Source organism: Trichoplusia ni, chromosome 4 (genome assembly GCF_003590095.1).
Source record: "Trichoplusia ni isolate ovarian cell line Hi5 chromosome 4, tn1, whole genome shotgun sequence".
Classification (NCBI taxonomy): domain Eukaryota; kingdom Metazoa; phylum Arthropoda; class Insecta; order Lepidoptera; family Noctuidae; genus Trichoplusia; species Trichoplusia ni.
In genome coordinates, this window is record NC_039481.1 from 2,694,514 (window position 1) to 2,709,713 (window position 15,200).

A 15,200-nucleotide genomic window follows, 5' to 3' on the forward strand; every position below is an offset into this window, starting at 1 on the left:
TATTTGTTGACTAATTTACGCGGTTTTATAATTTAGATAATAATGTTTATCCTCTGTAAAATGTAAAGCATACCTTCGTAACTGATAGAAGATGGATTAACATAATAAAATGATAGGTTTTACAATGTAGCCCTGATTAAACTTCCTAAATTTATTACTGGAACAGTCACTGATCATGTATACTACACTACGTAATTTTCTTGTCTATATAATCATACGTACTCACATATGTTATTAGTACACAGAGATAGCGGATAACCGAAACATCAATGATAGATATAAGTATTGTTATTCGAGATAATAAAAAATGGCATAGGAGAAAGATAGACAAGATATTTTATATACATGAGTACGAGTGTATTATTCGGGGTAAACGGCCCGTCGTCGGCGGCACCCTGCTGAAGGAACAAAGCACTTGCATTGCTCCCGTCTGGTTGTTGACCCGCCCTGAACTTTAATTTACCTTAAATCCACTGCGTTTTCACTTTATGATCTTACTGTAAGGTAACAATTTAGTGGTTTCTTAGGTTTACGCGAATGTTAATTACAAATAATTAATTAAAATATGAAGGTAGAAAGAGCAACATAATATACTGTCAAGACGAACGCCATCTCAGTCTGTCCGTGACCATGATACCTGCAAAGGTTTCGAAACGTCGGGAACTAAAATCTAAAATTAAACCGCGATAAAATCCGTAAAAGTAGTTTCATTTGAAGGTAACAATTTAATTAAATAGTGTTTATAATATTTTTTTATATCCTTATAATATGATTGGTAAGTACAGCTAATCCAATAACAGTTTGCAATAAATCAGATTAAAAAACAAATTGATGTCATGAATACACACTAGTGTGTGTGCTAATTTTGAATGGATTTTGAATCTAATGTTTTTTTTATATTTTCATTTGGTAACAGTTACCTCCACGAAATTAGAATAATTTATCATTTTTTTGAGATTCAGATAATCGGTCAAAAATTATTAACAATTTTATTATCTAGCTATTTCGGGTTACCTTAATAAGTTTATGGTAACATTACAGGAAAACGAAGCGACTTATCTTTTATCACACTTATATTATAAAAGCGAAAGTATCGGCTGATTTTGATGAAATTTGGTTTCGAGGTAGCTGACACTTTGCATTTGGACACTCATAAAAGTACCCTGTATGTTATAGACTACTTTTATCAGACTGCGTTAAGGAAGGGGGATCGTTTATGTAGCTATAACAGATATCCAAGCGCGATAACTAGAACTTACATAAACAGGTCAGAAGTTAAAATACTTTGCACATGTTAGAAAACTTCATAGAACCTATGTAATTATATAAAACCATCCTTTATGTATACGTCCAACTGCTGGGCTGAGCATTGCTTACCACGCTAGCGTATTGCGTGTTAGCGATTTCAGATTCAAATATTTTGAATCCAGGTATCCTTACAATGTTTTCTTTCACCGTTTTATCTGTGTGGTGGGTTAGAATAATAAGAAAGGACATAGCCACATTGGTAAATACTTGGCCCGCGTTGGGATCGAACCTGCATCTCATAGATTCATGATTAATGCATTACGTATAATAAATGCATTAATCATGATTACAGAAATAAAATAGAAGATAGCACCTATTACATATGTATGCTTGGAATTGTGATGCAAACTGCTAGACCCTCACAATTTATAAGGCACCCAAAGAAAGTTTATTTCGGCCAGAAATGTAGTAAAAGCAAATGAGAGTCGACTTCTTGTTAAGAAATCAAAAAAGGGAAGCAGATATAGCTTAGGCCCCGGCGAGATTCGAACTCACGATCTCCTGTTTACTAGACAGGCGCTTTAACCAACTAAGCCACGGCGCCTATTGTGTACGAATAGGAAATGAAGACTTCGTCTGCTCAGTATAGTATATATTTTTCAGTGGCGTAACTCACAGTAAAGGAAATAAGAGCCATTATACAGATTTGGAGCTCTGTATAAAGCATGTGATGTACAAATAGCAGAAAACTATGTTTCGTGCTTTGACTTCTAGCTTACCTATCTGACTCAGCTCCTTAAAGTCTCAGTACTAAAGTGAGTAGGTTCGATTCAGCTTAATTCAGATGGACAACGTTACGTTTTTCTGTTGATTCCATTTACATTAAATCTTTATATGTAGGAATATCATCGAACATCGCTAAGTTATTAGCGCTTCTGTTTTGTGTTATGAATCGAATACGGTAAACGTCAAACAACACAAGGATCTCAAAACTTATGAACACAATTTTTACAAAGAAGATAGGTTGATGTCAAGTAGATAAGTTAGTCTTTAGCTAAAATGAACAAAATTATACAATATCCCCCTTTGAAAGCTCATAATCATATAGACCAGCCGGCTAGCCATGGTTGGCGCCGGTTCGGCGGGAGACCTCTTACTTTAAACGTAACCCTCAGATGGGGGCGAAGTTATTTTGGCTTGCAGCCAAAAATGGATCGTATCGTTGTACTTAACCATATCCTCGTTTTCGCTTCCAGTGCACGATGTTTGTGTATCAAAATTTGACCCACTTAATTGTATGACATTAGAGACTCCTTTTTATATGATTGTCGTACAACCTTTTGTGTGACGTGGCTTTTATATCCCTTCTTCGCCGGTTTCCTCGCGGTGTTTTACTTCACCGTTGTTGGCAATGATAATAAATTATTACTTGGTAATACGCACATGGATTCGAAGATGTTGGTGCGTGACGGGATCAAACCATAGAGCTGTAACTACTTATAACTTGGTAGCCTAAGGGCCGTTATCGTTTCGATAGTCTATTTTTACTTGAGAATATATTTTGGAATTCTCGTAATAGTTAGAATATATATACCGGCCTCACAACAAAAAGCATGATAGCGTTCATAGTAAAAATCGTGTAGTAGTATGGTCCATAACTGAGTATTGCAACGGTTAATTCAGGCCAGTCAGGTTGGGTCCGAAACTAGTCGGGCAATCCCGATACATACATATAGCACATTTAAATGTAGTAGTTTGCCTAAAACGCCGCCACGCCACGTCGCTCTCTAACTAGACAGCATAATAAATATTGTTGACATTTTTAATACCCGACGCAAGAGGGGTTCTGTATAAGTTTGACGTGTTTGCGGTATCATAGCTCCCGAACGGGCGATTTCAGTTTAGTTTGTTTTCAATAGAGGTGTTTAATGTAGGGGGTTAAATAAAACAAATCATGGGTGACCATAACAACCGTTGCTTGAATGGATCTTTATTTTTAGTTTTTTACCTAAACCGTAGATATTTGGGTATTGGGGCCCTCACAGTTGAAATTTTACACGGTTAACGGTATAACAGCAAACACTAAAAAATAAAGATCAGAGAGAATGATTCACCTTTTTAGAAAACAAGATATTTTTTTATGCCGGTTGAGCATACATTCGACTTTTCGCCATTAGACCTAGATATAAAATTACGTAAAATCTTATTTTAGGTGTAAACATGAGTAGTATCTGCTGCAGTGCACGACAGTACACAATTCATTTTATATTTCATTAAATAAAAATAAAAAGATCAAGTTCGGTCATAATAATTTTATTCGCATATAATATTAATTGATTATGATACATGGAGCGTTAACCCGCGTCGATCGGCAGACGCGCCGAGCGGCACTCGGTCGTCTGCGCTCCAAATTATATTTATTATTCGGTTACATCGCATCGACATTAGGTCTGCAAAAACCGTAGCTACATATTCACTAATGAGAGGTGTCTCGAGGCAGCATCGGACGAGGACGCGCGGTCCTCGGGGAACTCCGGTCGTCGCAGCGGAGCCGCCGACCGGTCGCGTCTATATATACTTAAATATAACAGTCAAGGAGTCGGATGGCCGTCCGATCGACATATTTACATACGAACAGAACGCGCCGCGCGTCGTCGCGGCTGACTCGACGGCGGGCCGGGGGCGACGCCGCGAGTCGAACGGCTCAGAATCACTTCCATAATTTACGTCCTAATTAATATACCGAAAATCTAAAATCGGCGAAGTCGAGTAGCATACGCCGCGCGCGGGATCGGCGCGCTTTAGTCTCCGTGCGGCGGCACGGGGCGGCACGGGGCTGGTCGCGAGGCGGGCCGCGCGCCCTTCACTCCGCCTTGACCTCGGCGGGCGCGGGCGCGTCCGCCACGGCCGCGGGCTCGCCGGGCTCGTCGCCGCCCGCCGCCGCCTCGACGCTCTCCGGCGCGCGCTCGCCGCCGCCGCCGTCTGCACACAACACACAGTGAGGGGGCGGCCAGCGCGCGGCTGGCGGCGCCGACACAACACAAGGTACTAACTGCGCTGGTGCTGGTGGTAGTAGAGGTTGGGGCGCGGCGCGTGGTGCGCGTGGTGCGGGCGCGGCGCGGGCGCGGCGGGCGGCGCGCGGTACAGCGCGTGCGCGGGCGCGTGCGGCCGCTGCCCGATGGGCGCGGGGTAGCGCGGCGCCACCATGCCGCCGCGCGCCATGCCGCCGCCGCCGCCGCCTCCGCAGCGCCCGTTGTTGCCTCCGCTCACCATCTGCACGATATGACATTTCATTGAAATTTGATTATGCCTTACCTTAATAGATTTTGTGCCTTACCTTTAGATAGGAAATAATCACTAAAAGTTATGTGCATAAGACAATATACAAAAATGCTTTAATAATTTACTATCAATTCAAATCGTGTGATAATTGATTAGATCTAAAGTAAACTAGCTTTTCGCCCGCGGCTTCGCCCGCGCCGATGTCGGTTATATCGCGTTTCCAAAAGAACTCTTCAAAACTCCGGGACAAAAACTAACCTATGTTCTTTCTCAAGGTCAACTCTATCTTTGTACCAAATTTCATTAAAATCAGTGCAGTGGTTTAAACGTGAAAGCGTAGACAGAGAGATAGACACTACTTTTTACGTTACTTTCGCATTTATAATATTAGTAGGGATGGAGTGCTTACCTGGTGTGATCTACTTAGAAGTGAAAGAAGCCTGAGGGGGTCTTATTCTATGAACATCAAAATATAGTTTCGATTGACCTGTTGTTGGTGGTGCTGGTGAGGCGTGTGAGCGGGCGGCGGATGCTGCGGGTGTTGCGGATGCTGCGCGTGCTGGGCGTGCGGCGGCGGCGCGTGGTACTTGTGCTGCGGCGGGGAGTGCGGCGGCTTCTGCGGCTTGTTGGCTCCCTTGGGCGTGGGCGAGGCCGCCTCGCACAGCGGGGCGAACCCGTTGGCGTGCTCGTGCAGCGGGCTCTTCAACTGTTGCGGCGGAGGCCGCGGCTGGGGCGCATACTGCTGCTGCAACGGCGCCCGATATTGCTGCTGCAATTCAGAAGATAGATGAGTTTATATTTTGATTAACTAAACTGTGCAATCGACCCATAGCACTCATCCCAATACTATCTAAAGTACTAGAAAAAGTTATATATGAAAATCTCAATAGCTACTTAGAGAGGAATAAAATTTTAGCAGAAGAACAAATGGGTTTTCGTAAACATAAATCTATTAATATGGCAATTTATAAATTTTTAGCTAATATCACAAAGAAATTAGACTCAAAAACTCCTGTGTGTGCTTTATACATGGATTTAACAAAAGCCTTTGATTACGTAGACCATCAGATCCTAGAAAAAAAGCTTAACGCCTATGGTATAAGGGGCAACGCACTAGGCTTAATAATGTCCTACCTGAATGAAAGAAAACAAGTTACTGTAATCACAAAAATATGTCCAAGACAAAAGCAAGAACTAACATTTAAGTCTAATGTACAAAACATAAAATACGGTGTCCCTCAAGGGAGTGTATTAGGACCATTATTATTCCTCATTTATATAAATGACTTCCCCCAGGTAATAAACTCTCTAATGGTCTTATTTGCCGACGACAGTACAGTTATGTTTTCAAATAAAGATTCTAAACTGCTGGAATCGGAAATAAATAATGGTTTAGTAAATATTATTGATTGGTTGAAAGCAAATAACCTTGTTATAAACCTAAGTAAAACTAATTTGATGGTTTTCCGAAATACAGGTAATTCTTTTATACCAGACATTAGTGTAAATTATTGTGGTCAGCCAGTTAAAGAAGTTACGGTTGCAAAGTTCTTGGGTATAAATGTTGACTGCAATCTAAATTGGAAGATACATGTTGAGTCTGTATGTACCAAATTAAATAAATTCTCATATGCGTTACACATGTTAGCAAAAACAGTAAACACATCCACTATTCTGACAGCATACCATGCGTACGTAGTCTCAACTTTACGATATGGTTTAGTTTATTGGGGAAACTCAACAGATAGGCATGCCGCATTTATATCACAAAAGAAATGCATTCGCGCGATGTGTCAATTAGATAAATATGATAGTTGTAAATCTTATTTCCAGTCACTGAGAGTTCTTACATTGCCATGCTTGTATATTTTTGAAGTCATTGTATTTGTAAAAAATAATTTAAATTCATATGAAACACTGCGTAGTAATCGACATAGTCATAAAATAAAAGTACAACCTAGTAGAACCACTCTTTTAAATAAAAGCCTATTTTGCATGGCACCAAAATTGTATAATAAACTCCCCAATTCCATTGTGAAAATTGATACTATTGATAAATTTAAAAAAAGACTCAAAGAATTTCTTATTAGTAAATGCTACTATGATATTAGAGAATATTTAGAGGATAAGTTTTGACATTTGTTATTTTGCATTGTTATTGTTTTAGTTATATGTATTTGTCTTTAGAATTTGTATTTTATAGTTACTTTTGAACTTATTATTTTGTATTTTAATATTTAATATTTTGCATGCCTAATGGCGGAATATGTTATAGAACTATTTTAAACCTTAACATCTTTATTATGTACACATATTCGTAAAATAAATTATTTGATTTGATTTGATTTGATTTGATTTGATTTAAGAATAAATACAAAGCAATCAGAGTGCCGCAGTACCTGCATCTGCTGAACCGCTGCCGCTACTTGCAGTTGTGAAGAAAGGAATTGCGAGCCAAAGGCCCCGGATTGAGCAGGCTGCGTGAACTGCAATGGATAGGTGGGCGCAGGCGCGGTAGGCGGCTGGTACGGCGAGTAGTAGGAGCTGGCGGGCGGCGCCGGGCGCGGCAGCAGGCCGGGCAGCGAGTAGGGCGCGTCGCCCACGGGCGCCGAGTAGCCCAGGTACTGCTGCTGGTACGTGCTCACGCCGCCCACGCCGCCGACGGCGCCGCCTTTACTACCTGTTCGGTTTTAAATTACATTTATTCCTTGACAACTAATCGCTTAATCATAAGTTGGAGGTCTACTTAAATTTTAAATATCAACCAATATTTACTCAAATTTGCAATGATTTGTTTAATTCAGCCATTTTATTTACAAAGATAAAATTTTATAAATTGCATATTTCATTTCATTTCTTTTTCTCGTTTGTGAGATGTTATACGCACCAATAGCGCCTATTTGTTGAGTGGAAGGCTTGACAGTGGCTGACATGAGAGAATTAGAAGTGCTCGAGATTAGAACAGTACTGGGACTATTACCCAGTTGGCCCGACTGGCCGAATGCTGCACCACCGCCTGCGGCTGCGGCCTGGACAGGGAAAACACACATTAAAAATATTTATAACATACATTTCTAAATGAAATTATTAAACCAGTAACAACCAGTTACTTTTTTATATAGATAATCAATCAATTCACTGCTGTAGAAGCGACAAAACGATAAAAACTCGTAAGAACTTTGTAATTTAGGCTATTATAGAATATAAGGTATATTACGCATATATATTGTTACTATACCGATTTACAAATCAGCTAATATATGCTTACCATGCGATATTGATTTGGTAAGCTCTGAAACATATCAGGCGGAGGTTGATAGTTGTAGGGCGCCGCAGATCCGGCGCCGTATGGAGCGCCAGGAAAGCCGCCGAACTGGCCCCTGCTTTGATCTAGGAAAGCCCCGTAGAGGCCACCCTGCTGCGGCAGTTGCTGAGAAGAGCTTAACAGTTGCTGCGACGAATTGAACATCACTGCTGGCGGGGACGGGACGGACAGACTTCCATATCCACCTTGATAGCCAACATGATTGTAATGCTGAGGCGGTGGAGACTGTAATTGCTGCGTGGGCTTTACTTTACAAACGTTTGGTGGAGCAGTCTCTGTATTATTTTCTTCAAAACCTGCAAACTGTATATCTTCCGTACCTTCGGCCACAGCTGGCATCTCCCAAACTTTCTTAACACTGGCGATTTTTAAATTGAGATCAGCTGCCAGAGGAGAAATTGTGTTTGATGTACTCATATGTACGCCGCGTGGCAGGCCAAGAGATTTTGCAGACTTATCTTCTGTCAGTTGTCCAAGATCAGAATCAAATGCAAAATCAAGCTTCATATCAGATGAATCTTCAGGTTTCTGTGATGTATCAAACGTCATTTGCAGGCCTAAGCCAGTACCATCTGCATCGGTTACTACTGGTCTGTCTGATATGAGTTCTTGGATAGATCTGGGTCGTGGTCTTACTTCTCCATTAAATGTTAATGAACGATTCTCCAATTCAGAATTTATCTCCTCCGCCTGAGTTTTCGGGATGTTAGTATTGATTTGATACTTCTGTTGTAAGTTTTCGTCAGGTGTAGCAGTCTTATAGTTTGTATTTTCGAAGATAATAGTCTCTACAGGTGGTGTCGCCCCATCCAGCACACTATTCTTGTCCACAGCAATAGCGCAAGTAGGCTGTACAGGAGCTTTAGTTTCAATGGAAGTGTCTCCTGGAGAGCTGCGTTGACTCGACTGACCAGACTTATTATCTCCCGGTTCAGTGGGTTCCTCTATATTCCCCCGCAATGATTGAGATATAGGTTTATCCCACGCATTGACAGGTGGAGGTGGAGGCGCCGCGCCTGTATCACCCCCGAACCCAGACACCAGCCCCATCTGTTGCTTTTGTCTTTGTTTAACAAAACGTGGTGCCAAGTTAGCCTGACGTGGGCGATCATATTGGGGATTAGATTTGCTAGAAACAGGCGCTGAACCGCGTTGATTTGATTTATCATTAGAGTTTCTAGATGAAGATCCATTCCTGCCACCACCTTGATTAGAATGAGATCTAGGCTGTTTGGCTGAATGTTGATTATCTTCTTTGATGGGACCTCTAGTATCTTTAGAATTCTTTTTGTTTCTTACTTCCTGGAAACCGTCATCCACGACTTCGTCTTCTTTCTTGCCAGAAGATAGCTTGAGATCATTCATAGCCTCTGAAATATCACCTGTTTTATTATCACCTACATCCTTCTTAGAACCCTGAGGGTTGCGAGCATTATTCTGACGATTTCCGGCATTTTGATTACGTCCACCTCCTTGACCTTTCTGTGATTGACCAGGTTGTCTACCAGCTACGGATCGGCGATGGCTGGACGTGCCACCACCTTCGGAATGTTCAGATGTAGTTTCCCAATTCTCATCTTCACCACTAAGAGGGCCTGCACCCTTAGGGCGTCGATCACGACCCCTTCCTGTAGTGGAACCAGCTCTGGGTTTATTGTTGCCCTTCATTTTATCATCGATTAGCATATTATCTTTTATATCATCATTTTCTTTTACTGCCCTATTGGCCTGGCCAAATGGGCTTTTAGTATTGGGCGGCCCATATCCAGTTACCCTTTTTGCCGGGGCAGGAGGTCGTGAAGTGCCCTGGAATCCTCCTCGACCACGTCGAGACGGTTGCCCACGTGGCGCAAATGGTTCTCTGTTTTCCATTCCATCAGTTACAACGGCAGGTTGGTCTACTGGTAATGGTCGATTTGGGTCATCGGATTTGTCATGCGAATTTTTAGGACCTCTAGGACTACGAGGTGCCCTTCGCCGCTCTTTGCGTTCTGGATTGGGCGCACCATCAGTCGAGCCGTCAGATTCACTGGCTCTGTTATTAGAACGAGAGCTTCGATGCGAGCGTCGCCTCGGTCCCCAACCTCTACTGTAAACTGCATAACCACCTCCTCCATAACCTCTACTTTTCTTTTCAGACCCTGACCCGCTTGATTTACGTTCCACTGGCTCTTTAGCAGGAATCTTATTCAACTGTTCATTACTAATTCTTTCGTTTTTCTTTTCATCAACAGATCGTTTTTGGGAGTTTGCACTACCATGAAGAGATTCAGCAGAATATCCACTTTCGTTAACTTTAATACCAACTAAGCTCGATGGATCCGTACTTGACTTAGATGCTATTGATTCAGACTCTGATAGATCTTTTTCAGACTTCTGGGATGTGAACACAGGCTTAACTATGGTTTGTTGAGTTATTTGTTCAGGTAAGGCTAGTTTTTGTGATTCAGTTTGGTTATGATGTTTAGGGGGTGCTTGAGTTGGTGCTGGTTTACCTTGGTTATCAGTGAAGGCAGTTTGTGATTGGCTCACAGGTACTTGTGATTGATTATTACCATAAGGTATTTGAGGTTGATGAGTTTGTCCAAAATTTTGAACATTAGAAGTATTCATATTATTCAGACCCTTATGAATAGGTGCCTGGGATATTGGCGGATTAATTATATTACTTGACAGGATGGTAGATGGTTGAAGTGAATGAGTCGCCAGAGTTTGTTGGTTACTACGCTTACTTTCATCGTTAATAATTTCACGATCAATTACTTCCTTTGATGCAGGTTCAACATCTTTACTCATTGAAACTTTTTCAACTGATAATTTCCTCTGATTGGAACTATTAGGCTCCTCTTGAGTGACTTCAGCCCACGAAGTTTTTCCAAATTCTCTTTCAGCAGACTCTCTTTGCGATAGATTCGAAGGTGGCGAACTACGTCGCTCAGGAGCGAGCGGCTGACCTGAAACTTCTGAATTCGCGAATGGTTCTGCGAGTCCTATACTCTTTCTTTCAAATACCTCCGTCAGTTTGTCGGCAGCAGTTCGACTGCTAGGTTCAATAGTGCTTTCTATTGATTTTTTATCAGATTCATTTCTCCTATCTTTATAGTCGTATGAATCCTTAGAATTTGATCTGTCCATTTCACGTCCAGATCTTTCGTAATCTTGCATTTCAGACCGCCATTGCGGACCAGGTCCATCTTTATCTCTTCTGAAGTCATCTTCACGATCGGAATAGTCACTAAAATAAAGAAAATATATAATGAGCATCTCACAGAACATTATGGTATCTAAAAAATAGTCTACACATGTAGGCCAAATATTAGTAATTAAGTTTAAGAAATTTTTTTTTTTCTTTTGTAAAGCAATAAGCTAATAGAATACTAAGCAGAAATTACCGTGAATAAGAACGGCGGCCGTTGTGGGGTGCATGACGCGGGGCATTGTAGGATTGAGGTTCTTGACGCCTGCCGCCTGCTTGTTTTGCAGAAAATGCCCAACCTTTGTGATCTTCTTGTTGTCTATTTTGTTGCGCTTTCAAAAATCGCGGTGGTATATTAGCCTGGAAGTTTTTCGAAAATCCTGGGTTGTTTTGGTCGCGGTCTCGACCATAATCACGATCCCGTTCTCTAAAATCACGGTCACGATCGCGGTCTCTCTCACGATCATTCCGATCACGGTCCACCCGATCACGATCTCTATCCATACGGTCTCGGTCTCGGTCGAATCTTTCGCGATCAGAACGTTCCCTATTCTCATTGCGGTCCCTATTATCATTGCGATCCCTATTATCGTTGCGATCTCTGTTATCATTGCGATCTCTATCACGTGTTTCCATTCTTTCTTTATCACTCTCTGCGCGATCTCTGTTTTCAACACGATTTCTATTATCTGCTCTGTCACGTTCGCGATCGCGTTCCCTTTCACGATCACGTTCACGCTCGCGATCACGGTCGCGTTCGCGATCGCGATCACGTTCTCGGTCACGGTCACGATCTCTTACGTCTCGATCGCGGTCACGATTATCGTAGCGATCTCTATTATCCATACGATCGCGTTCTCTATTTTCAACTCGATCCTTGTCTCGATCACGTACATCGTTACGCTCTTTGTCTCTTATATCCATGCGATCCCTATTATCGGTACGATCTCTGTCTCTATTGTCGCCCCTGTCCTTTTCTCTGCCATCTTGTTCTCTGTCCCTATTTTCATTGCGATCTCGATCGCCGACTCTGTCCATACGGTCGCGACCGTCCTTAGATTGCAAGGGAGCAGAAGAATCACGTTGCTGTCTCCGCTGTTCCTCTTCTTTGCGTTGACGGGCACGAGCGACGGCTTGAGCCACTTCATTACTTTGTTTTTGCCGCCTTTCGGCCCAAAGTTGGTCCTCATCTCCGGGCTCGTGAAGTTTAACATCAGCACGTTCGCTTTCAACACTCGCGCGGTTACCACCGCTCCTCGGACCGCCCTTATTCGGGGCCGACGACTCACCGTCAGAGAAGTCCAGCTTCTGGCTGTAAATGGAAAATTATGATGTTGTCAAGACGAAATTAATCAATACAGCATTCAGGATCCGTCGTGGGGCGCGTCGTCACTCACTCATAATCGATGTCATCCTGCTGCGCCCAGCCGGCGTCGCGGGAGATGTCATCGAGCGAGGAGATCTGGTCGTCGCGCAGGATGGGGCGCGCGGTGAGCACCTCCACGGCGCGCGGCGTGGCGGGCGCGCGCTGCTGCGGCCGCGCGCCGCCGCCCGCCGCGCCCGCGCCCGCGCCCGCGCCGCCGCGGCTGTCGCGCAGGGCGCCGAGCGTGCCCATCCCGAGCCCTCCACCACTGCTACCTTTCATCTTTAAGGAAATACAAATTACTGACTGATTACGACATCTCCATTCACTTAATTAAAACGTCAATAAAATCGTTGGGTTATTTTTTTGTTTTAACAACATTTTTTTTTTTAACTTTAAATATATTTTTAAATAAATGAGATACGTACGAAGGATGGCAGTATTGATCTTGGAAGACATGCGGGGCTTTGTTGTGAGGCAGGTGCGGAGGCGGGCACGGCGGCGGCGGCTGACGTGGCTTCCTGGCGGACGCCCGCCGTGCCACCGCACGTCCAGCTGCCTTCCGCTGTAATAATGACGAAAATCAAAAAAAAGATTTCTTGTTTGTAAAAACAATTTGGTTACATCAAATAAGTAACTTTCTAATAATAATGTTTTCTTTGTTCTACTTTATTTTAACAAATTTGAGAATAGGATACTAACTTTGTGGTCTCAATTGTGGTTGTGGTGCGGCATGTTCTGTGGAGCGGTGTGATGGTTGTGCAGCTGCCTCCAGTGAGGGGAACTCTGTGCGGAAGTGTGGGGATGACGGTGGTGGGAGTGCCACCCATCCGCCGGGTCCAGCACCAGCAACCACACTGCTGTTCGATGTTGTAGACTGGAGACACAAATATCACAAAACAATAAATATAAAATCTATAATTATACAAGTCAATTAAGAAATCATAAAAAAAACTTAATAAGATAACAAACTAAACAAACATAAGATGTCAATGAACTTGTATGATAAGAAGCTCACACAACAAAATGTCTAGAAAGTAAGAAATAAAAAAATTAAGACTTGCAACACCTGAAGTAACACTCCTTTGTTTTAAACACAAAGCAAAATATAAAACCATAAACATTACTCACTATAGTCTGAGAGGTGCATGTTGAGGTTGTAGATACAGTTGTAGCAACCGCAGATATAGAGCTGAAAGAAAAGTAGTTTCATAATTTGAATAAAATAAATAAATACTTCAAAAAAATCTTCTAGAAACTGGTTTTAAACCATTTAACACTACTTTATTAAATTACACACTTACTTTGTGTTAGGATCTTGACCAGTTTCAGTTTTTAAAGAAGGCAAGTTGGCTGGTGGGCGCCTTGCTGAAGGAACTTTTCCAAGACTTTGCATTCCATGTTTACGGCTTAGTTGAGATTTTACTGAGGACGGCTCTGAGTTTTCGTTCTACAATAATTATTTCACATTACACATAGTATAACTTATTGCTATCTAGGTCATCACAGTTTTTTTAATAATTGCTATATCTTTTGTTAGAAAACTATTTCCTGCTATTCATAACCATTGCAAATCTATTAAACAAGGTCATTGTCTATTTCACTGCTGTAAGTAGATATTCACAAGGCAAGTGAAGGTCAATTTATTCAACTGTGACTGCCATTATCCAGCTGACTTCAGTCCACAATACCACTATAAGAAACCTAATTTTAATAGTCAGTTTAGCATGAATGGACACTAATAATAAATGTAAAATACAAGATGCAGGACTCTCTTTTACAACTAACAATATGGCAAATTAGGTATTTCTAATATCGAAACAATGTTATGTAGTTAAAAATGGGCGTTTTCTTTCAATAAAACAAAAAAACTGGGTGCAGTACATACCCGGTTGGCGCAGTACAAGCTATTGATGTCCAACTTCTGATATCTTTGCTTGCCGGACGTCGGCTTGCTCTGCGCCGTAGTGCCTCCGCCGCCCGGCGTCGAGAGTGCAGACATGCTGCGATGTACACACCATCAGGAGGTCACCCTCGATCCGACCACCAACTGCAATCAGCGCAACCGACTCTACAAAGGCTGATCTCACTGGTACCACAACCGACTAGCCACCGATAGTCACAACCAAAGACAATCGTCCTTCAATTTTATTTGTAATCCGTTCCAATCCAATGAAAGTAAGAAGTATTCTTACGGTTCAAAAGATAAATTAACACAATTCTTGAGCTTCACTAGAACACAAAACACTTTCACAGCACTGAAAGAACAATAAATGATTAGAGCCCTGCCCTCAGAGTTTATTGACGTGTTACATCCGTCTGATGAACGCTGGATCGATGACTTCCAATTCCACTAACGTTTTGATTACACTTTATTGCCCGTTAGACTTTTACAACTTCCAACTATCTAGCCCAAAATAACGGTACTAACAAGATTGGAGTTATAGAACGGTAAATAAACTAATTTTTATATTTCCAGAAAACAATAAAAGCAAAATACATAAGTACCTTGGTCCGTTACACTTGGTATTACGGAATAAAAATTATCTAAGCTCGATTGCTAATTTCTTAAAGAAGATTACTTTAGATTTTAACTATAATCTACGCTACCAAAACTTATATCACTTTATTTTAAGATGGCGTCTCCAAAAGACGATCTCCTTCCTTTTTACAATCAATAGCGTGACGTCACAAAGACGCGACACAGCGCTATCTGACGGATGTATAGTAAAACAAAATGCAAGTTTGCCGAGTTTGTAACCAATGTAACATTTTTTTAGTTGGCA

The 15,200-nt window shown here is 41.9% G+C and overlaps 1 protein-coding gene and 1 non-coding gene across 2 annotated transcripts; both read right to left on the minus strand.

Annotated features, from left to right (window-relative positions):
* Positions 1-1,778: 1,778 nt before the first annotated feature.
* Positions 1,779-1,852, minus strand: Trnat-agu. Its single transcript has one exon. It is a non-coding gene; the product is annotated as a tRNA-Thr (tRNA).
* Positions 1,853-3,545: 1,693 nt separating this feature from the next.
* LOC113493000 (protein PRRC2C-like) lies at positions 3,546-15,116 on the minus strand. Its single transcript, XM_026870762.1, has 15 exons — positions 14,923-15,116; positions 14,303-14,464; positions 13,719-13,864; positions 13,546-13,606; positions 13,117-13,291; positions 12,843-12,979; positions 12,613-12,696; positions 12,449-12,576; positions 11,248-12,363; positions 7,799-11,090; positions 7,418-7,559; positions 6,930-7,210; positions 5,018-5,299; positions 4,302-4,521; positions 3,546-4,230 (listed from the first exon to the last, which is right to left on the minus strand). The coding sequence occupies exons 2-15, from the start codon at positions 14,414-14,416 to the stop codon at positions 4,112-4,114; spliced, it is 6,297 nt and encodes a 2,098-aa protein (XP_026726563.1). The 5' UTR covers positions 14,417-14,464; positions 14,923-15,116; the 3' UTR covers positions 3,546-4,111.
* Between the last annotated feature and the right edge of the window lie 84 nt (positions 15,117-15,200).